Genomic DNA, 27,100 nt, shown 5'->3' with positions numbered 1-27,100 from the left:
TAATTTGGGAAACTGATAATACATTTAGATATACATGTTTTTACGGAGTTTGGTGGGATTCTGTCAAGAGCGAGCAAAATTAGAGGGGGGGTCCCAAAATATTGTAAAGGCTTAAAAATGTGGTGCCATTTGACAAATCTACACAAAGGTTTGCAAAAAGATTATAGATCTAGATGTTTTCGTAAAGTCTGAATGTATTTTGTCAAGTGGGGGCTAGGTTATATGATGATTGTATGTGCATACATTTGACACTTTTGAAAAAATCCAACGTGGGTGGATTTTCAGCAAACTTGCGTAAGGAGCATTGGCAAGGACCTACAAGTATGGTTTTGCAAATTTTATTATTTGACAAGTGTCATAATGTAGCTACAAAAAATAGCGGTATACCTTTAGTGACTGAGGGGTAGCCTGTGGCCATGGGCAGTGGCCGGATTGTCCGGGTCATGGAATAAGGTCATGATCCGGACAATCTGGCTACTGGCCATAACCACAGGGGACAAAACATAGGATTAAAGTGGCCATGTCCACCTGGGACTGGCTTTGTGGTAAAGTTATTCAAAATTAGGATAGATCCGAAAGGGAAGAAAAATGTGCTCGTGGTAATATGGTCATAGGGCTCTCTTTTTGCCTTCTGCAGGCTGCCATGGAAAGCAAAGAGGGGTGTATGGAGCCCTCGCCTTCCCTTTCCATGGTGGCCATCTTGGAAAAGGATTTTCCTTCCGACACCAGGACGCCACAGGTGTCCCGGTGTAGGAAGAAAAATCCTTTTTTAGCACCCCGGGTTCCCGCTTTGGGAACCTAGGGTGCTAATGGCTTTCATCCCCCATTTCAGGGGCTGGAATGGGGGGATAATGGTCCAGAGACCTCGTTATCCACCCTTGCTTCGCTTGGGCTGATTACTTGGGCTGCTGGGCCGGTATCCACCGTTCCAGTCCCTGGAACAGAGGATGAACACCACAATAGTCCCCTTAGCCTAACACAAAATGCAAATGGCAATGTTGGAAAATCTTTTTGAGTCTATGTACTTTACTGAGAAATATAAAGTAGATGTAGTCTATACATTTTTTTTTTTTTGTTCTATTTTTTAACTATGAAAGGTGGTTCCTAAAGGAATATGTCTTTTGTTGTTTTTGGATGTACTTGTTTTTGGCAGGAGAGCTAAGAACGAAAGGTGGGGAGGGAAATGAGGGAAGAGGAACCAAACACTAGTATGGAGGGGTAGGTGGACAAGGGAAAATGTTGCGCGTGTGTTATTTCTAAGGTAGTGGGCAGTGTTTCTCATGCTCCTTGATTAAGGCAGTAGTGGTGGCTCTTGGGGAGGAGGGATGGCATTAGCTGATGCCATTTTAAGATAAATGGCAGTTTTGCTAAAAGTATGAACTGTGTACTAGATTGCTAATGGATAATGAGTAGGAATAGGTGTTGGAGCTGTGCAAGGGAAATTTTGAAGTTGAAAGTTCCTAGATCAGTAGGAAATGCAGTTCTGAACTGTCCACGAAGCAGAGATCTTAACGTGAAGTGCGGACGGGTTCTCAGACACGTCATAATGCCGTGCGCCAACGTATGGTCATGTGGCACTGTCCGGAAGGTCCGCTATGAAGTCAGATGTACGTAGACGTCTACAGATGCAAAACTAGTTGAAATAGTTGCAAAAAGTGTATAGAAGTGTTAAAAATGATTCCAGAAGGTGGGAAATGGCAGAGTTTTAAGGTGACACTTTGTAAATTGGACACAACCAATGGTATATTGGGTAAGTATGATATTAGTAAATTGTAGGAAAATAGCATGCACTGGTAAAAACCTATGAAATTCACTGAAAAAACTTTGTTAAAGGGGTGTTATGATTATGTTGGAATAATAAAAACCTATGAAATTCACTGAAAAAACTTTGTTAAAGGGACGTTATGGTTTTCAAGTAAAATCCCAGTTATGGTAAGCTAAACAACCATAACTCGCGCCACCACCGTGCACTGCTAAAACTAACACTCAGAACATCAAAGATGACATCACAAATTCATTGATGACATCACCTATGACATCACATGTGAAATAAATTTTGATGAACAGTCCCTACAAGGAGTTGTGTTTTTATTGTTGGTAACAAGATGTCAGGGGTGATCGGGAGACCTATCATGGACTACTTAATCTATTAAAGAATGTACTCCTCTAATATCATTGTATTGGAGTGTTGTCGTTAATACAGAAACCTAATCATATATTAACATGGGCAATGCCTGCAGCATGCACCATAGAAGTACACTATTTCTAATATTGTAATTTTGGATAGTACAATGATGAATGCTACCGTATCAGAGTTTTGAGTAATGTTAAACATGTAATAACTAGCTAACAATTCAAGACTTACAGCACTTGTGCTGGTACAAACAATACATATGAAGAACCACAATGCATACAAATCAGAGGCACATACAGGGAAACTAAAGTAAGGAAGAAAGAAACTGCATTATCAGAAAATGTTAATGACATTAAAGTCTATCTTCATGTATACAAATGAATTGTGTGTTTGAGGCCTGCTCATTTCCCCATGTATGTGCACCATGAGCTGAGACCAAACCCTAAGGAAAGTACTTAAAGAACAAATCACAAGGCTAACGTCTAGATATATAGCACCTTTCTCAATTTTATTATTCTGACTGCCAGTGAACAAAACCACCTGCCTTATATATGTCAATAAACAAAAACAAGTGGCCCAGATATGTGATGTCATCAGTGATGCCATCAATGAAATTTGTGATGTCATCTTTGTTGTCCTGGTTGTTAGTCTTAGCAGTGCATGGTGGTGGCGCGAGTTATAGTTGTTTAGCTTACTATAACTGGCGAATTTCTGGAGGGGGGGGGTTCGATTTTACTTGAAACCATAACGTCCCTTTAACAAGTTTTTTAAAAGTTTTTTTCTTTGAATTTCATAGGTTTTTATTAGTCCAACATAACCTTACCGTCCCTTTAACAAAGTCTTTTCATTGGGGCAACTGTCACCTCTTTGAGGGCGTGAGGCTGTGGGAAGTATGGGCAGGCCACGGGTTTTGGCCTTTGGCTTGGTTGCGCAACACAGTATCCCTTCATAGAACCCAATCCTAGCGATTTGCATAAAAGCAAAAGAGCATTATGGGGACATCATAATGTCCACAATTTTAAATGTTAAACATGCCTTATAGTGATTCAGGTAGAAGCCCTTTTAAGTGAATAATGTACTCTTCTGTTTTGATTGGTCACAATATTCATCCTAATAAAAAGATGTTTGTAAATTGCAGGACAAATATACTAGTTTGGACAGCTGCAAAGTGAAGATTTGGCAGTTTCTGCCTGGAATGCTGAGTCTTCTGAAAGCTCAGTTGAAAAACCAGCTACTCTTGCGTGCATTGTAACAAGCACACTGCAGCGTTCCATGGCGAGTTTTCTGGAAGTGGTCTGCTCTTTTCCCACCAAATGCACAACTGCGCAAGTCAGAGGGTGGGAAGGGGGTTCTGGGCATTTTCAAGTAATTCCCGATTTTCAAAAGAGGTGCACTTTTCAAAGCACAGGGAAATAAACATTTCCCTGTGCCTATTTGGAACAGGTTCAGAGGGATATAAAATGTATGGGGAGGTCACTTCTGATCCTCTCATGGAATGAGTGAGTGAATGCTGTGTATGAATTAGCGAGTGAACGTTGAGTCAAAGAATGTGTGTGTGTTTGTGCTGGACCAGGGAGCTGATTTTGGCTGGTGAGGGCCGCACAGTAACAATGCACTTTTAAAACAAATATATATTTCATTGAACAGTAAGAACACATGTAACCCCCCCATTCCTTCTCACCTTCTCCCCCTCTCGATCCCAACACATATAACCAACAATGCACCCAGTCCTGTTTCCCCCCCCTCCCACCGAGTCCATAAACTCTGTCGATGGCTCACAGTCCCAAGTTTCTGTGAGTGGCCAGCTCTCTCGCAAGCCGGTGTACGGGCCCTTGGACAGTTTGAGTAACCCCCCCCTCCATAGTCCTTGTCTCTCGTAGAAACTTCTGCCATATCTACTCCCAGCTTCCTGTGAAGGCACCCTCCCCAAGTGGAGGGAGTACTCGCACCAGCAATCTCATTTTCCTTTGGCCCCATGCGGCCCGCGAGTCCCACTGCAGGAAATGCAGGACAATGTCCCAGTCCGAGAGAAACCTTTGGTGATCCCCTTGAATCGGATAGGTCACCCATTCCAGTGTCACAAAGTTCCAGATTTTACTAACCCATTCTTGTTCTGTGGGGGCGGCTTTTTGTTTCCATTTCCCACCACAAGCGTTGCCACCCCTATCAGGATGACGTCTTTCTTTTAGCTTTTAAGGGTCATTTTTCCAGAAACCCGCCCATTCCAAGGATGGCCATCCCTGTGTTGTCTGGCATCTGACACCCAAAAATACTATTCACTGCTGCACGAATCATGTCCCAATAAGGCTCTATGGCTGGGCATTCCCACCAGATATGCATCCACAATCCCAGTTCCGCACATCCCCTCTAGCAGAGCGCTGACGCAGTTGGGTAGAATTTGTCGTTTTTCTGGGGTGAGATGCCATTGGACCATTATTTTAACCCACATCTCCTGAATCTGGATTGCCTGCGTGAGCTTGCGGATATCTGCCCATAACTGAAGTCCCCCCGCCAGCGACTGCCCCATTGCAGTTTCTTGCTGTTCTATATAGTGCCATGCCTGGTTCCTTGTCCCTTCTGCTATGATCCCATATAACGCTCCTACCAGATGCCTGTCCCTTTGTCCATCGTTACAAACCGTTCAAAGGGCGTGAGATGCCTGGTGGCCGCTGACCTGGGCTTGGGTTCTTAAGCCAGTGCCTCAGTTGAGAGTAGTGATACCTCTCTCCCTCTTCTAGTCCGAAGTCCTGCTTGCACTGTGCAAAGGATTTAATGCCCTGACCCGAGAACATGTCACATAGTTTCCGGCACCCTGCTGCCTCCCACCCATTGAAAGCACCCCTTTCCATACCTGGTGTGAACTGGGAATTCCTAAACAGCGCCCATCAGCGGGGAAGGGAAGGTGGTCAAGTTCACCCTCCGCACCAGCTCATCCCATGAGTGCCCACTAGGGCCCCTATCTTGCTACGGTACGTGTTTGTAGGTCTATCCCCATTGGGTCGCCACAACACCTCGTCCAGCGGTGAGCCCACCACCGCTAAATCCATTTGACACCAGACCTTCCCGCAATCGCCCCTGAACCAATCCCGGATCACTCTGATTTGAGCCGCAAGGAAATGGAGGTGGAAATTTAGCGCTCGCAGCTCACCCTTACTTCTGGGAGACCGTATCATCTGCATAGCTCCCGTGGGTCTCTTGCGGTTCCAAATAAATGACCCCACATGTTTTTGAAGGGTCCTGAAGAAACCTTGGGGAGCCCCCACTGGCAGGGCCGTGAAATTAGTACAGGATGTTTGGCAAAATCACAATTTTAACAGAATGTATCCTCCCCATCCTGGATATTGATAAGGGCACCCATTCCGCCAGCAGCTGGTGTAGCTTTTACTCTAAAGGCAGGTAGTTACCATGGTAAAGAGAACCAGTAATCTGGACTCTCAAATATCTAATGCTGGTTTCTGCCCATCTATGGGGAACTAATCCATGCGATTCCTGAACCTTTTCTGAGGGGGCGGTCAAGTTTACTAACTGATCTGTGGGCATTTATTTTTAACCTTGCCACCCCCCAAAGGGAAGAAGTTCCTGCAAGATCCCTGGGAATAAGTTTTCGGGTTCTGTGATCAAGAGGAGCATTTAATTAGCAAACGCTGGGACTCTATGCTCCTCACCCCCAAAGGGAATCCCCTTAATATCTGGGGAGGCACTAATGCTGGCCAAGAGTGGCTCCAGGTGGATGGCGTATAAGAGAGGGGAGAGCGGGCAACCCTGCTTAGTGCCTCGTGAGACAGTGAAAGTTGCCCGTTGATTGCCAGGCTCAAGGAGGGAGTTCAGTAGTTAGCTCTTACCATTGAAAGGAATTTAAAACCGAATCCCATACCCTTAAAGGTATCGAAGAGAAATGGCCATTCGACCCGACCCAATGCCTTCTCAGCATCCAGTGCTAGTATAAGTGCAGGGGGTCTAGATTTATTTACTTTTTCAATCAGATGACAGACCCGCCTAATGTTATCCGAGGTCTGCCTATGCCTAATAAATACTGACTGGGTGGGATCAATCAGCTTGGGGAGGAGCTTATCCAGACGTGACACCAGAACCTTGGTGTAGATCTTTGTGTCTAGATTTAATAAGGGCAATCGGCCGGTACGAACCGCATAGAGTGACATCCTTACCCGGCTTTGGGAGCAGCACAACCTTGGCTTCTTCCATTGTCTGGGTGATATACCCCGGCCTGTCCCCCCCCCCCTCACCCCCACAAAGAGTTGAAGAGCTGGACAAAGCACAGCATCAGTGCCTCTCTAAAGGTTTCGGAGAAACACGCTGGAAAGCTGTCCGGGCCCAGGGCCTTTCCTGATAGCAAGGCAACTATAGCCGCCCTTACTTCTTCGGGAGTAATGTCTCCCTCAAGTTCTTCCCGTTCTTGAGGAGTGATATTAGGGCGAGGGCACCGGGACAGATATTCCCTTTGAGCTCCCTCCTCAGGGGAATCTGGTGTGTACAGGGATGTATAATATGTTAAGACCAACATTATGTCCGGTATAGCAGTGCTTTCTTGCCCCACGCCTTTATTTTAAGGATTGTCCATAAGGCTTCTTTTTTCCTAATCAACTTCGCTAATGGGCGATCCGCTTTATTGGCTTTCACATAATACCTCTGTTGGAGGAAGAGCAATGAACGCCCTGCATCTGTAGTCTGCAAAAAATCTAATTGCCCCCTAATCAGCCGATATTGCCTTTGCAGCGTAAGCCCCACGTTATTTGCCATTCAAGACATTATTTGTTTAAGTTTAACTCCCAATTCCTCCTGTAAGAGACCTATTTGTTTGTCCCTCTGGCACTTCATCGCAATGAGCTCCCCCCTCAATGTAGCCTTACACGCGTCCCACACAACCTGGTCATGTACACCCTCTGTTGTGTTAAGTGCAAAGTAATCCAAGATTTTATTCTTTATGTCCTCGCATAGGACTCCATACTTAAGGATGTTGTTGGGGAACTTCCACCGCCATTGGCCTGGTTTGTTCGGCCCCATATTCAAGGTAGTCATTATGGGCGCATGGTCAGACCGGGTGATCACTCCTACCTCCATCCCCGCGACCCTACCCAATAGTGACCTCGAAATCCATGCGTAATCTGTTCTTGAGAAGGATCTATGAATGTGTGAATAAAATGCGTACCCCCTCTCAGTTCCCTCCAGCCATATACAAGCACCAATTGGGCCATGTGTTTGTTCAAGCAGGCAGATGCTGCCACCTGGTTGGGAAACACCCTTCCTCTCCTGTTTTCTTTTGGGTCGCATGCCAGATTAAAGTTGCCTGTGAATATTATCTGCCCTTTGGCAAAAGTTTCCAAGTTGGGGTGTAGAATGCTGTCACTGTATATTTCCCCCTCTCATATTGGAAGGAGGCTGCCATACCTACCCTTTGTGCCCCCCTCTGTAGCTATGACCTGGAAGCCTGGGATGTCCCAAATAGCGATTTAACCCCCTGCCTGTCTTCCCTGGGGCGTTGGATTGGAACAGATGACGGTACCCCTTGATTTTCAGCTTATGCCTGTTTTGCCTCCGAATGTGCGTCTCTTGGAGGGCTACAATTCCCGACTTCCCGCACCCCAAAAACTGGTCCACCTTCCTTCTCTTAATTGGGGAATTAAGCCCCCGGAAGCACCTGAAGCACTTCCCTCTTTCCCCAGGCCGTCTTACTGTGCGTCTCGAACTAATGATGAGTGGCTGCTGTTGGGATCTCCCACCCCGAATCCCCCTCTCCCATCACCCCCCCTTCCCCCTCTCGGGGCGGGCTCAACTAGCCTCTAGCTCCCCCTGATCCTCCATCTCTGGAATTGAGCCCTTGTAACAACCCAGAGCAAACCTGTGTGGGTCTCCCTAAACGCATGTAGATAAACCAAGACCTCCTGTACTACCCACCCCCCCACGATACCTTTCCCCTGACTACCTCCCCCAGGCAGGCTACAACATTCCTTCCTGTAATCCCCCTTTTCCCTCAGCGTGGCGCTCTAGTGTCGACGGGTGTGTGGGCACCTTCTACTCCTGCCCCTTTGTCGGGGGGTTTAACCAGGCTTCTTAGGTACTGTTTATTTTAGCCCCTTGTCGAAAACTTCGTCCACACCCACATTTTCCAATTCAGCGGTTCTCTCGCTGGTCTCTGTTCTCAATCTTCAGGACCCTTGTACCTTCCTCCGAGGTGGTGACCCGATGCTGTTTCCCTTCCCATTCGAACTGTAGTCCTAAGGGAAATGTCAATTTATAGCGCATGTCCATTCGCATTAGGGTGCGCACCACCGGGCCCATCATCCTACGCTTCACCACGGTGGTCTGGGCTAAGCCCTGGAATAGCTGAAGTTCCGAGCCATTGTCGCTGAACTGGTCCTCCTGGCAGCCGCCAGTACCTTTTCCTTCTGCCCATACTCGTGTAAGGCCACACCTACATCTCTGGGGTCTGGCCCCTGGCTCTCCCCTCTTTGTATGCAGTCCAGCTTTATCCTGACCATTTTCCACCTCAAGCAGGCCCGCAAACACTTGCTTCACTATCATGCATAGATCCTTGTCCACCACCGCCTCAGCAAGGCCCTTTATTCTGAAGTTAGATCTTCTCGAGCGGTTTTTAAGGTCTTCGCTCTGAGTCTTGAGGTTCTCTATGACCTTTGGTAATTGCTGTACCAGCTTGTCAATCTTCCTTGTGTCGTCTGTGACCTCTTGTATGGCGCTCTCCACTGCATCGGTCCGCTCCTCTTGTTTCGTATTGCCCTCTTCACCTATTGCAATGCTTGTGACAGTTCCGCTCGCATTATGCTCAACTGCGATTGAGTGGTGTTCTCTATCTTGTCCCCAAAATCCTGAAATAATTGGTGAAGGACCTCCTGGATGACCACTTAATCTTTTGCGGTGCCTGCCAGCGCCCCCCAAAATCATCTCCTTCCCTGTGACCCTGATCTCCCCTAGCCGGTACCTCGCTGTCTCTGCACCAGAGTCTCTGCAGATTGCCCTCCTGTGGTTTCTTCACCGATTTGGGGGCAGCTTGCATGTCCTTCCCCTTGTTTTTGGACATAGTGCGTAGGCAGGTTTGATGGGGGAGCCCTGCCCCCTTTTCTTCTCCCTGATATTGTGTTGCACCCTTCGGACCTCTTCTGGGCACTTTCACGGGGCATAGGAAGCTCCTCCCTCCCCCGTTTTGTGGGTCCTCCCTTGACTGCGGGGGCGGGAGGTTGGAACTCCCCCTAACTGTGCACAGGCGAGCCACTGTTTGTCGTCCTCCTTGGGTTTTACATGACCCTCCTCCTGGCCGTGGTGCCAGGATCACTCTCGCCTGAGCCTGACCAAATGGCCTCTCCCTTATTCTTCCTTGCCCACCACGGATGTAGATGGACTCTTTTTAGCCCTCTTAACGTTTGCTGTGCGGCCCCTCCCGGGCCTCTTGGCCGCACCCGAGTGCTTGTCTCCGCTGCGCAGCTCTGAGCCGTGGGCTATGGGTATGGCCCCTCCTGATCCTCCTACCACACCCTGTTGTTGCCAACAGGTAACCCCTGTGTACTCTATTTCTCATTGCTGTGGCAACCCCGCGCATGCACGGACGCATGCGTTTCCGAGCCCCAGCCATCTTGGTACACACATACGAGCGAGTGACTGGTTGGCTTCATGGCCGTCAGCCCCTGTATGCCGAACAACATAGGACTGTAGTATTCCTCTTTGTAGGCACAACATGCAAGTGGCTTAGTATAGTTAGAGGGAGTTGGAAACATGATTAAGCACACGCATGAAACTCGCACTGCACTAGGTGGTCAGTCACACGGAACCTGCATTATACTGTGTGTTTTGTTGCCTCTGGCCACGGAGTTTGGAATTGGAGTGGTGACACGAGTCTAATACGCATATACATGGTCAATTACTGAGTCCTTCACTCTAGAGTCATGTAGTCGTATAGCTTGCACACATGGTCTATTCCATGCTTCCTACTTAGGACACCACAGAAAGAATCAGTAGCATAGTCACACTCTATTGGAGTTTTTCTTTAACTTCAGTTGAGAGACTAAAGTCTTAAACTGAACTTTACATGATTTGGTCAATATATATCCTCATTTAGGCTACTAAGGAGAGAGTTGGGAGCATTCTCAAAGCGGCACTCTGATACTTACTGAGTATACGATATATTGAAGCGCCTTCAAGGTTGGCTGATAACATTGGAGGTCAGTGTTTAATTACACATATTTATTAGTTTTTTTTATATTGCATTACGTACGAGCATACTGTATTGCAGTTTGTCATGTATTTTAGGTACACAGATGAAAATGTGTCGTTACCTCTTACAATAGAAATTGGAGAACAAGCCCTGATGATGGATGGTTAATCCGAAACGTGTCGGCTACTTTGAGTGTTTAATTTGTGTAAATAGGGTCAACAATGGAAATATAATTGTACACCTGAATTTGACATACCCTGTTTGGGAATTTGATTTTGAATGTATCCTGGTTTTATGTGATAGCCCAGGACCTTTTTCTTTGTATGAATTCATCCAACACCGATGCACAGTTGGATAGTGTTGGACTATAATTTGTTAATGCTATAATACATTTTGACTTCTTATGAATCTTGTACACAAGAGTCGTCTTCACTTGTTGGAGCTCTCTCTGGTTATTTAACATACTTTGTTGTAATACTGAATGCAAAGCTGTTGAACTCACTATTTGGAATTTAGCTATATTAAGTATGAGGTTGATCGTCCTCTGAGAGGGCACAGGGATTACCTGTTGGCAACAACAGGGAGGTGGTAGTAGTGTTGCATTAAGCCTCCTAAGGCCAGGAGATTATACCCCCATGCACCAGAAACGTATTGTTGAAGAAACATTTAGTTGTTCAGTGTTATTGAAACAAGAAAATATCTATTCGAAGTGTGGTGCCCCTCAACGTTATTTACGTTTCCCTCCCGATCCTCCTCATCTCTCAGATGAGCTGCTGCTTCTCTGGCGCGGGCGGGTGTTCGGTCCTGCCTCGATCTTCCCGCTGTCACTCGCCAGCAGGAGAGCCCCCACTCCACGAATCCAGCCCCGGTGGGCCTCCAATATCGCATGCAGCTCCTTCTTGATGGGCTCCTCTGCCGTTCGCCATCTGACAGCGGCTGCTTTCCGCTATCCCGGCTCCCAACCACACTGGGTGCTCGGCCGCCCCATGTCTCCCAGAGTGGTGGTTCTTGCTCGTGGTTTGCGAGTGTGTCTCTCAGCTCGGCCAGGCACAATGCTTCCGCACCTCAGACATCGCAGAGATGAAGGCTGCACACCCACCTCTGCCGAAGTCCCCCAGCGATCCGGGCTGCTGCACTACACCACTGCAACCAATAATTTCCTGCCTGGGGAAGGCTCTTTTAATCTTTATTGTCTTTGGCCCCGGGGGTTGAGAGCTCTATGATCACGATGCTCTCCCCTCGGCCGCAATCTTGCAATCCCAATCACGATTTACTTTTTAATGGGTATCCATCATAGATGCCAGTACAAAATGCTGTTTTTTTTTTTTTAAATAAAGGATGATCTGTTCTTTTAAGTGGCTGCTCTGGCATTTTGGGGCACCCAGTCTAGCCATTCTTTGCTGTGGCATGAGATTTGTTTACTGGGATTCTGTGACAAAACAAACATGATGAGTGTTATTATGTGTTTAGACTGGCATTTAGGGCAGCCAGTCATGCCATTTCTTACTGTGTCGTGGCTTTTTTCACTGGGCATCAAGGGTAAAACAAACATGATGAGCATATTACGCGTCTAGACTTGCCTGCATTATGCAGCCAGTTTGGACATGTTTTCTTTTTGTAATAAGACATTTTTAAAGGCAAAGCAAACAGGAGTGTGTGGCAGAGCCATTGTGGCCATGTTTTCATATAGTATCATTACTGCCATTATGTTATATTAAGTTGATTCGTATTGCGCACTGCTATCACCAGGGGCAATCACCAGGCGGGGAGGTTAGTGGGGAAAAGGGTGAGAGGATAGGTTTAGAACCAGGAGGAACTGGCATCTGTGAGTGTTGTTTTGCATGTGGTCATTTGCGAGCGTCCTCGCGCATTGTATCCATATGGGTAGGATTCCATGCCTCGGGTGTGTGGTAGTGTTTTGTGTTGGTGTTAGTGTTGTGTGGTCCCGATGGGTTGGTTGTGTGTACTGGTTAGATAGTGTCCATAAGAGATCCAGAGTCACATGTGCTCGTAGCTGTAAGGTAGTTCGGCATCTTGGTGTGTTGCATTTTAGATGGTATTGGGCTATGTGGGTGGTTCACTCTGGATGTCGGCATAGTAATGGTTCTCTGTATGTTTACAAGTGTGGCTAGTCCAAAATCTGGTGTAGATGCGACAGTTATGTAGGAGGAGCAGGAAGGGAAGAGGGTTGGTAAAGCCGGTCAGTTTGTTGTGGTCTCCCTCTGGGGCAGCCCTTTGGATGGCACTTAACGGTATCTAGCCAGGTTCTTGTTTGTGGTTCGTTGGCCCCTCTCATCTCCTCTCTAGTTGTTTGTCTGCAGTGTTGTTGTGGCTGGTTCCTTCTAGGTTGTCATTGTCTGCTGACTATCCAGGCTTTGGGCCGTTTCCTGAAGGTGATGTGGTCTTCTCTGGTTCTAATTACTTTTGGCATGTTGTTCCAGGTGTTAGCAATTAGACGTGAGAACACTGTTGCGCCGAATTTCCTTTTGTCGTATTGTTTACTCTATTTGTAGGCCGTTGCTGGATCGTAGTTCCTTCCTGGGCGATACCGGCTAATCTTGTCGTCTTGGAGGAATTCCGCTCCTTGTCTGTGCAAGGCTTTGTGGGCAATACAGAGTGCTTTTAATTTGACACACTTTTTTACTGGTAACCAGTGTAGGCTTTTCAGTGCTGGAGTGAGGTGGTCTCTTCTGTTTAGTCTTAGTAGGATCCTGGCTGCTGTATTCTGCACCCTTTTGGAGTTTCTTGGTGAGTCTTTCTGGCATTCCTAGGTAGAGGCTGTTTGCGTAGTCCATTCTTGTGAGTATCTGGGATATGATTGTGAGGGGTCTGTGGGGAAAAGAGAGGTAGTGAGTCATCCTCTGAGTAGTCGTAGGAGGAAGAAGGGTTTTTTGGCGATTGCGTTGACTTGCATTTCCAGCGATAGTCCATTGTCCATGAGTATTCCTAGGTTTTTCATTACATTGGTAGTCTTTGGTTGCGTTCCCATGCCGATTGGCCAGTCCAGTTGTGGGTTCCCTCTGCCGAATCTTGCGGGTGAGAGCATTCTTTCTGTTTTTGCCTGGTTCAGTTTGAGGTTGTTCGTTGTCATCCAGTTGTATATGTCTGTGAGGCAGTTGCTGAGGTTGCTATTTTGTTCCTGTGCTCTGTTTGTTTTCACAATCAGTTGTGTGTCATCTGCATAGTTGTAGGCGGTAAATCCATGGGACCGAAATTATTTTCATCAGTGGGCACATGTAGATGTTGATGCCGAAAAGTAGAGGGGAGAGGCTGGAACCCTGTGGGACTCGGCAGGATATATTTCTGGTGTTTGAGGTGAACAGTGGTAGGTAGGTTCTTTCAGTTTGGTTTGTTAGGAATGAGGTATGCCACTTTAGTGCAGATTCCTGTATGCCACATTCCATCAATCTTTTTATTAGTGTTGCGTGGCTGATTGTGTCAAAAGCCGCTGATAACGTGTAATAGAATGAGGGTCGATTGGGTGGTGTTGTCTGCTTTTATTTTCAGGTCGTCCCATATTGATAGAAGTGCTGATTCTGTTACTCTTATCGGGCTGAAGCCAACTTGTGATTGGTCGAGTATTCCGTTTGTTTCGACGTGTTTGAGAAGGATTTTGTAGACTTGGTTTTCCAGGATCTTCGCTGGGTAGGGCCGGTTGGATATCAGTCTGTAGTTGCTTGGGTATTCTGCGCTTTCTGACCTTTTTTATCAGTGGTTTGATGTATGCTGATTTGATGGAGGACGGTACTATTCCTCTTTTCAGTGATAGATTGATTAGGTTCTGGAAGCGTGCCGCTGGGGTTCTGTGGTTGAGGATTCCTTTGAAGACGTCCGGGGGGGGGTGTGGCAGCGGCCTGTTGGAGATCCTGCAAGGTTGGTGTCCTTGATCAGTGTGGCAAAAGCTTCCTCTGATTGGTTCTAGCCTCTAGACAGATGAGTTTTGCTGTAATCTGTGTTTAATTTGGTGTCCCCGCGGTCGCTGTTGTATTGGCCCTGACTAGGTTGATGGTCTCCTGTATTGTCTATGTTTGCTCTCAGATGGTTGGTGATGTTGTCACAAAGTGTTTGTGTAGGGGTGATGGAATTTTTGCAGGAAGAGGTTTTTTTTATCTTTGATTTTGAAGAGTTCTTTCTGTGGGTTGTTTGCCTATTCTATTCTTCTGCCATAGTAGAGTTGTTTCTGCTTTGAGGATTGTTTCTTTGTATGTGTTGAGTTGTCTTTAGTATTTTATTTTGTCTTGTCTGGTGTATTCTCTCCATTTTGTTTCCATTTTTGCGGTTGTTTTTGTGAGCTTTTTCAGTTCTTCTTTTTTGTTGTTGCTTAGCTGGTGCTAATTGGTCAAGGCCCTTGGTGATCCATTTGTTGTGTGTCTTCTGTTGTATCTTTGTTTGTATCGGTGGGATCTCTTTCGTTGGGGACGGTTGCGTCTGGAAGGTTTGTTAGGGCCTCTAGGCCCACGTTCTTCCAGTTTCTCTTCTTGCTGGTGTGGAGTAATTGCTTCCCTGCCAGTAGGCAGGTTTGGGGTGTGATGTAGAATGGTATCAAGTAGTGGTCATTCCATGCCATTGGTGTAGGTGGCGCGGATGTACATACTCCTTCCCTGCAGAAAATTGCATCAAGGGTGTGTCCAGCGTTGGTGGCGGATTAATTTACTATTTGCTTGAGCTGCAAGGTTTCCAGGAGTGCGCAGACTGAGTTTGCTGTGTACTCATTTTCTTTTTCATACCATATGTTGAAATCTCCCAGTATGACTAGATTGTCGTGGTGGGTTCATAGCATGGCGGACTCGTCTGCTAGTTTTGTTGCAAAGTTGGAGTTGTAAGAAGGTGGTCTGTAAATCAGGAGGAATAATAAGATGGATTGGTCATTGATTTCTATCTTGATGAGGAGGGATTCATACGCGTTTGTTGAGATGAATTGAAATGCTAGGACGTGTTCTTTGTGTATAATTGAGATTCCGCCTCCTCTTCGGTTTTCTCTGTTGGCGTGTATTAATTTATAATTGTCGGGTATTGCTTTGTTCGCGTTGCCTTTAAAGCTGTTTATTAGGTCATGGATTTCTACCAGGTTAGGAGGTTATAGATTTCTGAGTGTTTTGCCATGGATCTGACATTGTGGATCTAGCAGCGTAGTTTACTGGATTTCCCTTTCTGGTTGTTCTTAGTATTGTTAGTTCTGACCACTGTATTGTTGGTTGGGTATCTGTTCCAGGTGGGGTTTCCCTGGTTGAGTCTTTTGGGTTGGGTGATTCTTTGTTGGTCAGTCTCTTCGTCGAGTAGACCGATAAGGTTTATGACAGGGTTGAATGGTTTCGGTTTGTTCCTGGTGGTAAATAGGGTAGCTACCTGCCCCTTTGTTGTTCCAGTCTTGGTGATGTAGGGGGTGTAGCGTGTGATGTATTCCAACTTTTCCCTTGTTCTGGTTGGGGTAGTGTCCATGGCGGAGACTGGGTTGGGATGGTTTATTAGTTGTCGTGTTCTGTTTGGTGTCGTGGTTGGGTCTGTATTCGTGACACTTGTTGGCTGTCGGTTCGTTGTTGCTGTGCCGTTTTTGTTTACAATGTTGTCATATGTGGACAGGTTGCGAACAATGTAGTCTGTCTTTGCTCTGTTATTTGTATGTCTCCTTGGGCCATCTAGGATGTTTGTCAAGTTTTTTGGGGTTATGGGATCATGCTGGTCGGTGCCTTCCCGAGTGGTTTAGGTTATCTTATTATTTCTGTTGTCTCTTCTGGCTTCTTTGTCTTTCTTGTGGCGAGGCATGTGTGTGTGTAGTGTTCCTTTTGAGTGGGCGTCCTCTTTGGATTTGTGTTTTTCCTGGTCTTTTGGGTTTAGTCTTTGCTGTTTGTGGTTAGTTGTTGCTTGTATTTGGTAGGTTGGGGGTAGTTCAGACCTCGGTTTTTGGGACTTCGTGGTTCCATTTGTTTATTGCATTTTTTTTAATTTTTTATTTTTTTATTTTTGATTGTTTCTTTTTTGGATCCTATGTGTTTTTTATTTATTTATTTTTATCCTGGAGGTCATTTTGGTTATGATTGTTGAATTGACTGCGCAAAGCAAATATGAATACTGTGTGAATGAATATATGTGAATACTGGCGTATATTGGAGCAGTCAGTATGGAAATGAGGTCGTCGTGGTCCAGTTTTAGTTTCTTCAGAAGTGGGAGGATTTGCCCTGCCTTGAGTGTCGGGGGGGAAGGTGCCTTGAGTTGGGGAGCTGTTGATTGTTGCATCATGGAGGAGAGCTTCAGCCGGAAGGGTCTGAGTATGGAGATAAGATGTCTTCTGCTTACGATGTGGCCTTGAGGGATGCTATGGTGGTATGGAGGTCTTCCATAGTGAGTGTCTTGGAGTGTCTTGAAAGTTGTCCAGGTAGATGTGGTTTTGCAAGATGGGATGTGTAGTGTGCTGTCAGTTGTGGCATTGGTGTGGTGTCATTGTTTGAAGATCATGCTGTTCCCTCTGATGAAGAAAGATCTGATGGTAGTAGATTTTTAGATGGAGATCACTATGAGTAGATCAGGCAGAGGGTTGATGCAGTGCTTGATGACTTTGTAGAGGGCTCTGCTTTCGTGGTTTACCTAGGCTGTGGTGTTTTGTTAGTAGGTGGCCTTGGCAATGGTGATCAGTCATCTGTGTGTAGCATGGAATTCCTTCAGCAGGGTGAGGTTGGATGCGCTGCAGGATTTTCGCCAAGTCCTTTCTTGTTTTCTGATGGTTCATTTGTAGAAGTTGCATTCTTGAGTGTACCAGAGTGTTGAAAGATTAGGCTTGAGGGTGGGTTGTTTCACTGGGGCGTAGCGGTTGATATTGGTTCAAGGGTAGTGTTGAGGTCTTTGAGAAGCGAGTCAGTCCTAGTTCGTCAGAGGTAGATAGGATGACCAGGATTTTTGGTTTTGGGATTATCTGTGTTTCATGTTTTTTTAAATTCAACTTGACGCATACATGTTGCCATGTTTCTTTTTGTTATTTTTGTATTCAAATCTGTTTATTGAATTGATACACTATCACAGAACTCTGCAATACATCAAACAACAGTAAAATTGGCAGCCAAACCCGTACAACAATGTATAGCTCAAGCTCGCATCCCAGTAAACGGCTATCTGTATAAAACAGTGCCTGCCACAAACCCCCCCCCCCCAACCAGATAAACCCCCCTCCCCGAGAACTCCAATCCAAGTCTGTCCTTCTCCCTCCTCCCACCATAACTCTTACTAGACATTGTGAAACAATCTAACTAAGCTTTGTGTAATTTACATGATCCCAGAAACAAATAGCACATTTAGTACCAAATATGGCACCATGAATTCAATTTATTTCTGTGGAAAAAGTCTAAATTAGAAACTGTTTTCCTGCATGGAAAAATAGTTTGGCTCAACAGTTTGTACCTTGCTATGGTACTCCCCTAAAGGGCTCTCTATGCCATTCACACGTATTTAGCCTGAGACAAGCAAAACCTCCTTTGAAACAAGGAATGTGTCTCATGTTAGTACTCAATACATTCTATGAAGATCATTCAAAATATGTAATCTGTGTTTTCCCATCTGGAAACCAACTTGGACTTTCTGTGCTGCTGTTGAGAAACCTAGGGGTATTCTCCCATTAAGACCCCAGGAGTCCTCTATTCAGGTTCCAGGGGAGGACCATCGCTCTTGGATCCCAACCCTTTGGGTGGACGAGCAAGGGAGGATCACCTGGGTAGGGGAATCCGGGGTTGCCTTTGTGGGAATACCCCAGTCGAGACGCAGTATTCTGACGGGGCAATAGAAGAGGAGGGAGGAATCCCTTCATGGTATACATTGATTCCTGTCTCCCTAATCCAGTTCTCATTTTCCCTAATCCCAATCCCATCGTCCATGACCCAAGGGGGAGGGGGATAAAGGAAAGAGTCAATTGCCCAAGGTGAGCAAGGAAGAAAAACCAAATAAAGACAGACGTCTACTATTAATATCCATTCATCCTCTACCAATCTAGATCACAGGGAATACCATCAAGACTCATGTGTGTATAATCCACCATCGGGAATGTGGAAGTGGGAAACCCTCCCATTGAGGGAAAACCAGGCTAGAGGACTTCCCTATGTCCATTGTCGATTCTCTGATAGAGTAGTGGGAAATAAATCCATCCTCCTAAACCCTTCCATCACCCCCTCCCCATTTCAAACCAATACTGGGACGAGGAAGAGGCAACCGGGAGCAGTGAAGATTACCCATAGAAACAACATGGGGAAAGTAAGGGAAACCTGCTACAGCAAGAACTCAAGTTGTCCCACTAATAGCCAGGCACTTAATAATGACCACTCGCACCTGACTCCACTTGACAGTTTTTACAACTATAAAAGGTGTGTTTCTTTTACAAGGAAGAGAGCGAGATGGGGTTGCTGTCTGAACCAGAGAAGCCAGGGAGCAGAAAGCAGCAGGAGTTGAAGCAAGGAGGAGAATGGCGTGCCGAGATGCTGGCCCGGTGTTTGTGAGGGTCTGCAGCATGGCTAGGGAGCAGTGCCTCCAAAGAGCTGGAGTAAGGCAGTTCGTCTCCTGCTGGTGGTGGTCGGTGCAATGCTTGGTCTGAGGGGCAGGTGGTGAGAATCTGACCTCAAACCCGTGTGTCCTGGGGAACCACTTGTCAATGCAGTGCCTCCCAGTGAGTGAAAGTCAGAAATGCGGGAGTGCGCGTTTTGACTGAAGCGGAGCGGGAGAAAGACACAGTTTAAAGCGGCACGACACGGAAGATGAAATAAAGTGCACAAAGGACAGAAAAGCATAAGAAATAATCAGAATAACAGAAACGGAAAAGGCAGAAGTTGCACTAGCGGCGCAGAAGAAAACTAAAATGAAGGAAAGACAATTAAAATGCAAAGCGTGCACGGCAAAGAGGACAGTGTGGCAAGTGTGCAGGAAGCACGAAAAAGAAACCGACAGGTGCAAGGGTGCACGTTAAGGGGAAATAAAGTATGTAAGGTGCGCAAGAGGCACAATAAGAAGGCAAATGGAGGTGCAAGTGTGCACAAGGAAGAAGCAAGTGCAGGAATGCACAGTGGAAAATAAGACAGCAAAGGGAAGGTGCAAGTGTGCACAGGGAAGACGTAAAGAAGAATGAGAAGGGGTGCAGGGAGAACCTGAAGGTCAAAGGTTTAGAAAGAGGACAAGGAATAAAGAGAGGGGTTAGTGGTCACGCCTAGGAGGAGCAAAGAACCAGGCGGTTTTCGAAAGTCTCTGATTGTGCCCCACAAGTGAAGTGTGTGTAAAATAACTATATATATATATATATATATATATATATATATATATATATATATATATATATATATATATATATATATATATATATATATATATATCCTGACAAGCTGAATTTGTGTTTGAAACAAAGAGGGGCCTAAGCTTAGGCATAACAAAGTGAAATACCTATTATATTATTTCATGATATTGACGGAGAAGCAAAGTACATCCTGACAAAACTGAATTTATGTTGAGAGCTGAAAGGGGCCTGAGCTTGCAGAAGGGAACCCTGAGAGGCCTAAGCAAAGTTGGGAGTTGTTTTGTGGAATTTAATGGAGTGAAGTTCGGGGAAAAGAACCATGAGAAGTTTCAAAAGGAACGGTTACATTTCTTTAGTGATGTTTGGAACTTGGACAAGTTGAATCTTGGGGAATTGAACCCCAAGGAACCAAAGACTCTGAAAGTATTTTAGAATATCGCAGGGTTATGTGGAGAAGGTCTTACAAACAGACCCTTTTTATTGAACTCATTTTTGTAACATTGACCAAACTACACCTGGTGAGAAGACCACCTGAAACCAACCTTGGTTTCCTATTTTCTGTTATTTTCCTTTTTAAAGGCTTCCTATCACATTTTTGTAAAGGGTGAGGGCAAGCATAGGTTTAGACACACTTTTATTTTTAACTATTCAACACTGACGGCCTTTAGAAGCATCAGTTGAGGAGCTATCCCTTTAGAGTTGGGCCCAGTTAGGCATTACACCAACCCAAGAACTTTAGTAAATAAAGGTTTTGAAATTAACATCCTTGAGTCTGTGTCTCTCTTGATACCATGCCCGTCTCACATGATTTTCAGCTTTATAGATGTATGCTTGGAAGTCCTTTGCGCCACTGCTGTATATATTTCTCCAGCCAAGCACACATTTTCAAGAAATTTGGCACCCTCTGTGCCATCAACAATTAATCACAGTTGTAGGGAGATATGTCTAAATTAGAAACTTCACATTTCTATATGAAAGACAACTAGGCTTGCCAGTTGTTGCACTGTAATTCAGACAGCAGGAATCCCTCTGCGTTTCAGGTATATTTAGCCTAAGCCAAACAATACATGTCATGAAACAGGGAATGTCCCACACGCTACTCTGTGTATTCCTATGTATGGAGGCATCTTGGAAAAAGTAACTGTTTCCTGCCTACATAAAAAAAATAACTTGACACACAATCTCAACATTGATATATATATATTTGGCAACCCTCGACCTAACACTTGCATCGTTTCTTTGAGCCAATCAAAAATTGTCAAGACACCTGCCACCAAATGTGGTACGTTCAGTTCAATGCAGATCTGTCTGAATGAGGAATCATTTTTTCCTACTGGAAATTCAGTTTGGCTCACAAATCTTTTTATTGTTCTCACACACAAATCATCCCTCCATGAGAATCAGTTGTATTTAGCCTGAGGCAAACACCATCTAACGAAATGGGGAATGTGCCACACAGTATTCAATATATTCCTAAGCAGATTTAAGTAACAAGTCCTTGGCTACATAAAAATCTACTTGCCTCACATATTGTGACAGCGATAGGTCTGCATTTGGAAACCCTCAACCTAAAACTTTGATATCTTGACCATGCTTGCTTGGCTGAGACAAATTATTTGGCACCAAATGTGACACCATAAATAAAATGCGGTTTTACTGTGATATGTCCAAATGAGGAACTTCCATTTCTTAGAGGAAATTCAGCTTTCCTCACATTTATTGTTCCTCATACATAAGAAGGTATGACTCTTAGATTGAGCTGTATTTAGCCTAATATACATTGGATGTCTCGTGACACAGGAAAGATGTCGCACTTTAATCAATGTATTCCTATGGCGATTGTCAGAAGAAATAACCAGTCCTTGCCTATTTAAACATCAATATGGCTCACAGATCCTGACGTTGATATATGTGTACATTTGGAAGCCCTTGACCTAAAATATATATAATGTGCCTGAGCCAAGCAAGGGTTGTCGAGATATTTGGCATTGAATGTGACACCCCCAGTTCAATGCAATTCTACAGAGATAGGTCTGAGTGATGAACTACACTACGTATAGCAGGGGCCGGCAACCTTTGGCTCTCCAGATGTTTTAGACAAGAAATCCCACCAGTCCTAGCCAGCATAGTCCATGCTGAGAGATCGAGGGAGTTGTAGTTAAAAACATCTGGAGAGCCACATGTTGCAGACCCCTGCGCTATAGGGAAATCAATCTGACTCACCTACCTTTTTATTGTTCCTCACCCACAAGGTGTCGCTCTACGAGATTCATGTGCATTTGACCTGTGCCAAACACTAATTATCACAAAATGGGGCATGTGCCACATGTTACTCAATGTATTCCGATAATGATAGCTCAGAATAAGTAACCAGCCTTGCCTTTATAAAAATCAACTTGGCTCACAGATATTGCCATTGAAATGTTACATTGAAAGCCTTTGATAAAAAACATATATAATTTCCGTGAGCCAAGCAAGGATTATCAAGATATTTGGCACAAAATGGGCACCCTCAGTTCAATGCAATTGTTTGGAGACATGTTCTGAATTAGGAACTATAATTTCTTATAGGAAAATCAGTTTGGCTCCCATCTTCTCATGCAAAAGGCATCCCTCTAAGAAATAAATAAAGGTGTATTTAGGTTGAGCCAAACAGAGGCTATCACGAAACAGAGAATGTGGCACACATTTCACAATGCATTCCTTCTAAGATATGTCTGAATACCTACTAGTCCTTGCCTGCATAAAATCAAATTGGCTCACAGATCTCTAAAGTGATATGTATATATTGGGAAGCTCTCAGCCTAAAACATGTCTAATTTGCCTGAGCCAAGCAAGAATTTCAAAGGTATTTGGCACCATGTCCGAATGAGTAATTAGTTCTTTTACAGGAAAAACGATTAAACTCGCATATCTTTTGAATGTTCCTCACACACAAGGCATCCCTCTACGAGATAAAGGTGTACTTAGCCTGAGCCGAACACTAACCTCTTTAAATGGGGAATGGGCTACACATTACTCGGTGTATTCCCATGAAGATATGTCCTAATACGCAAGTAGCCAGTCCTTACCTACATAAAAATCAACTTGGCTTAGATCTTGACATTGATATGTATGCATTAGAAAGCCCCTAACCTAAAAATTGTATAATTTACCTGAGCCTAGCAAGGATTGTCAGAATATTTGGCATCAAATATGGCACCCACAGTTAAATGTAGATCTACAGAGATATGTCCAAATGAGGAACTTCATTTCCTGTAGGAAAATCAATTTAGTTCACCTACCTTTTTATTGTTACTCATACACAAGACACCTCTCTAAGATTCAGGTGAATTTAGCCTGAGCCAAGCACTATCTCTCATGAAATGTGGCATGTGCCAGCCATTACTCAATAGAGCCCAATGGTGATATGTACGAATAAGTAATCGCTCCATTCCAATATGGAAACTCACTTGGCTCACACGTCTAGATATTTATATTAGGAAGCCCTCTAAATGAGCCATGTGCATTTTTCCTGAGCCATCAAAGAATTGTCAAGAAATGTGGCACCAAATTGGTCCTCGTTAAGTTAAGACAATTCTGTCAGTATCCACTTAAAGCCACGTTTAAGTTTAACAAAAAAATGTGCACACATGCTTCTGGACATATGCATGTTTCAACATTATACGCTTTAATGAATGTTGTGGTAACAATGCACACAATTTGCACTCCATTAGCCAGTAGCTAGTGATATTTTACTCTTGGCGAGCAAGTAATGGTGTGCTCAGTGCATGTATAGGATAAAGGTGGCAAGTGACCTTTTATTATGGCTGTTTGCAACTTGAATTTTTGCCCCCTGATGGTAACCAACACCTTGATCTATATTTTGTTTCTTTCTTGTAACAGTTAGTCCATACATCTAGCAACACCAAGTTCAAGATGGCCATCATTCTTGCGAGTGTCCAGACAAGAACCTGCATTGAGCCCATGCCCTGATGGTCCATTTACCGTTTCCTCTATGGCCTCTTTTTCACACGCGTGGCATCTCCGAAAGAGAAATAATAAGAAAACAAAGCGTGGCAGTGTCAAGTAACTGAATGGAAGAAGAGGAGACGGTAAGTTTTCTAGCTAAGGGGTATGGGGAGCTGGATGTCTGCATGCTCTTTTTCTCTGTTGCATTAGAGAGTCGTGTACATCTCCTACTTTGGGGATGGCATGTTCGTCAAATAATAGCTTGAAGTTCTAGACGTTGGATGTGGACGGGACAAGTCCATGCGGCAGCCCTGATGAGACCAGGCAGCTCATAATTACTGTAATGTTTCAAGGAAGGCATGTTGACCTATTATGTAGCTTGTACCTGGCCTTGACATGTAATCTGAAGAATGCTTACTTGAGTCCTTCACCGAGTGAGGAAAAGCGGTTTGCCTAACTGTCCACTGTTAGGGGTCAGAAATGTGTGGCGGACAACTTCGTGAAGATTTTTCAAAAGATGCCATTTTATTAACTCAAAAGGTTTGAGAAACGCCTCACTATACCTACCCTGACGATGATTTGCCTGCCTAAATTAAACTAAAGGAAACACTTTTAACAAAACGTTTCTGTCCCTCACACTTGTACATATAGCAACTCAATAAGGTAATATATGGCAGTTCAAATATAACAGAAATAACAGTTATGATAACAAACTGATAACTGTCTCTCCTTATAATCTGGGTGAATTCCCCTTCCCCAGATTCAAGCAGGATTCTATTCAACAGTTACAAAAGGATCAGGAAACCCTGTCTTGCAGCACAATTCCAATGCTGTTCTTTTAAATTCCAATTTGAATTTAACCAACAGTTAAAAAATGTTCAACAAATGTTTCCTCCTTCCACTTGTGACATCGAATTCAAAGCAACTTCTTCTTATTAACCATGGATACCTCCACAGTTCATTAGGATCAACAAAAATGTCTTTTGTTAGGATAATTCTGAAACAGTTCACAAAACACTTTAACAATTGTAATTTGTCAGGATGCTTCTGCAATAGTTCACTACAACATCTTGTTGGTTCTGCCACTCCTTGTTCGTGACTTTTAACCACACTGCTACTTCAATAACTTCCACCAGTTCCACTCGCCTGCCAGGCCTACGACTACTGGTTCCTCTTCCCTGGCGTACTCTCCTGCCAGGACAGACTAAAACTACTAACGACAAGTACTTCTGTGGTAAAGGCCAGCTTCCAACAAGTTAGCAAAGTCTTTTGCTTCACAACATCAAGATGCACTATTTCTTCAGGGAAGACAAGAAACACATTGGTGCTGTTTATTACATACTTGTGATTGCCACACGCAATGCAGGTTATGATCCACGCCTCCTGAAAACCTTCTGTCAGAAGGACAGCCCTCCTGTCACTCTTGTTTCCCCACTCCACAATAAACACTTGTGTCCTGGTGCGTTATAAATGCCATATAATATATATCATAACCAAATGCTGACAATGGTTTTCTCTCACTCTTACATTTCTTTGGAGTTGACAATGTGGGTTTAAGCCAGTTCCTCTGATAGATTTGACAATGTTTGTTCTTTTTAACTTGCCTTGTTATTAATCTCTTTAGGTTTTGGCAATAGTTGTTTGTATTGTGTCCCGCAATATTACCCTCTCTTGTTGTTGGCAGTTATTCTGACCCACATAAACGCAGTCACACCTTTCTGGTCTGTTTGTCAAGTTCTTAAGTTGCCACCTTCTACTCTTTAAATTAGCTTGGGTTTCAAACAGATTATTATTCAGCTTCATATCAGTTCGGTATTAAAAATGGGTATTTTGCAGCTTCACTCTCTTTATGTTAGTCCTATACTTGGGGCACTGAGGCTTGGCCAGCGGGTGATCACGGAGTGTTCCGGGGTCACAATGCAGTAGTGAACTCACTGGGTCTGGCGTGCATGTCCACTCGCTCCACTGCCACTGGGTCTTCTGCTGCTCTGCACAGCCCGGCAACCTGCGTCCTTTGGTCCCCTGAGACCCGCGCCACTCAAAAAAGCTCTTCTTCAGGGGCGCTCTGGTGCTCGCCTGTCACCGGAGCCCGCCTTACTTTGCGGAAAGCTTTCAAAGTATAAGCTTCCCGCTGCGCAACCTCTTTCATTTTGGTTTCCAGGGGGGAAAGCTTCCAATTCCAAAGCTTCCCGCTGCACGACCTCTGCAATCAAGGTCTCCAGAGGAAGAGACCCTCTCAGCACCGACCACTGCTCGACACACGACAGTGGGTCCCGGCATCTCATGCTCTCTCTCTGCTTAAACCACGACTACTCCATCTCTTACTCTCTGTGCCTGCACCTCAGGGGTCCTTTTATGCCGCAGAGTCTCCGTCAGGTGTGGGTAATTGCCACTGTTAGGCTGCAACGTGCAGTCTCTTGCCTCTGCAGCCCTCTTCTTCGTCCCAGTTCACTGTGCATTGTTAAAATCGGCTTTTCTAATGGGGACATCAATACTCAATTCATTTCTCTTCTTAATTATATTCCCTAAAGGAGCATTATAAGGATTCAATGTAGAGTTTGGTTTTACCAGGGAATTATGTTTTTCAGAATCATAAGTTGGTAATTTTTAAGAACTCCTCTTTAATATTCCCCTGGCGGTCAGAGGAGCTTTCATCTCTATAAACGTCAGTGAATTTAAAAGGTATTTTCTAACTCCCAAATGTATAACTGGTTATGTCTGTTTTCACCCACATTCAGAAAGTTAGCTTGGGAAAATAAAAGCTCTCTCTGACAACAACCCATTACATATTCTAGTTTTATTGATGCTTTCTTCTATGAGGAAGGCCAGTACTGCGTCTCACCCAATGGAGTCCTCTTGTTCACCTGGGGCCCTTCTCTTCCCAGGTGATCCTCCCAGCTAATACCACTCCCCACGGCCAGGATCAGGAAGCATATGACCTTCCCTGGCCACCTGGGAGGAGGCTTTAGGTAGGGTATTTGTGTGGACTCTGCAGGATCATCTCACCACATACCAACAATCTAAAAACAATGGAATCTGCCAATCCCAATTCGTCCCCTCCCACAACACATGCCCAGGAAGATCTGCACAATTCCCACCTACCAAAACCTTGCCATGCGGTCACACCTTTTTGCTGGCATGTCTTAAATTTGTCAGTATCTGGCAACAACCACCAAGGGACATTTTACGACAGAACAAGGGGGAATTGGCAAATGCCCTGTCTTCTATTGAAGTAGTGGTGTACCTGAGTTTTGAGGCATGAGGATTTATATGCCCTGTGCTGGGTAAAAGTGCAGGAAAGTATATGCAGACACTGGATTTTGCAGACTGCCGCTTGGTTCTGCAGCTATCTCCTTTATTCCGCTATGCACTGTGACCTTTATCACATCACTGCTCACATCACATGATGATAACATACAGGATCTGGACATTGACCAATGTCCCAAACCCATAAAACACTGACCTGGCTTCTTGAAAACATGTGCTCTCTGATGTTTGACGTTCTTTATTGGCTTAGTACTGGAAATCTTCCTTGCACCACGACTGGTTCTATTCATGGTCTAACCGCTCTTCC

At 44.8% G+C, this 27,100-nt stretch overlaps 1 protein-coding gene across 2 annotated transcripts in view; it reads left to right on the top strand.

The window, feature by feature from the left end:
- Positions 1-27,100, top strand: part of TAF1B (TATA-box binding protein associated factor, RNA polymerase I subunit B) — a 1,890,249-nt gene that overhangs the window by 4,221 nt on the left and 1,858,928 nt on the right. For both annotated transcript variants that reach the window (XM_069605992.1, XM_069605991.1), the window contains exon 2: positions 23,461-23,669. In XM_069605992.1, coding sequence (XP_069462093.1) covers positions 23,652-23,669 — 18 coding nt within the window. In that variant the 5' untranslated portion in view covers positions 23,461-23,651. The remainder of the gene's footprint in view (positions 1-23,460; positions 23,670-27,100) is intronic.

Source organism: Ambystoma mexicanum, chromosome 4p, assembly GCF_040938575.1.
Source record: "Ambystoma mexicanum isolate Mex_15411 chromosome 4p, UKY_AmexF1_1, whole genome shotgun sequence".
Taxonomy (NCBI): Eukaryota; Metazoa; Chordata; class Amphibia; order Caudata; family Ambystomatidae; genus Ambystoma; species Ambystoma mexicanum.
Note: the sequence above shows the minus strand (reverse complement) of the source record. Positions and strands in the feature narration are given on the sequence as shown.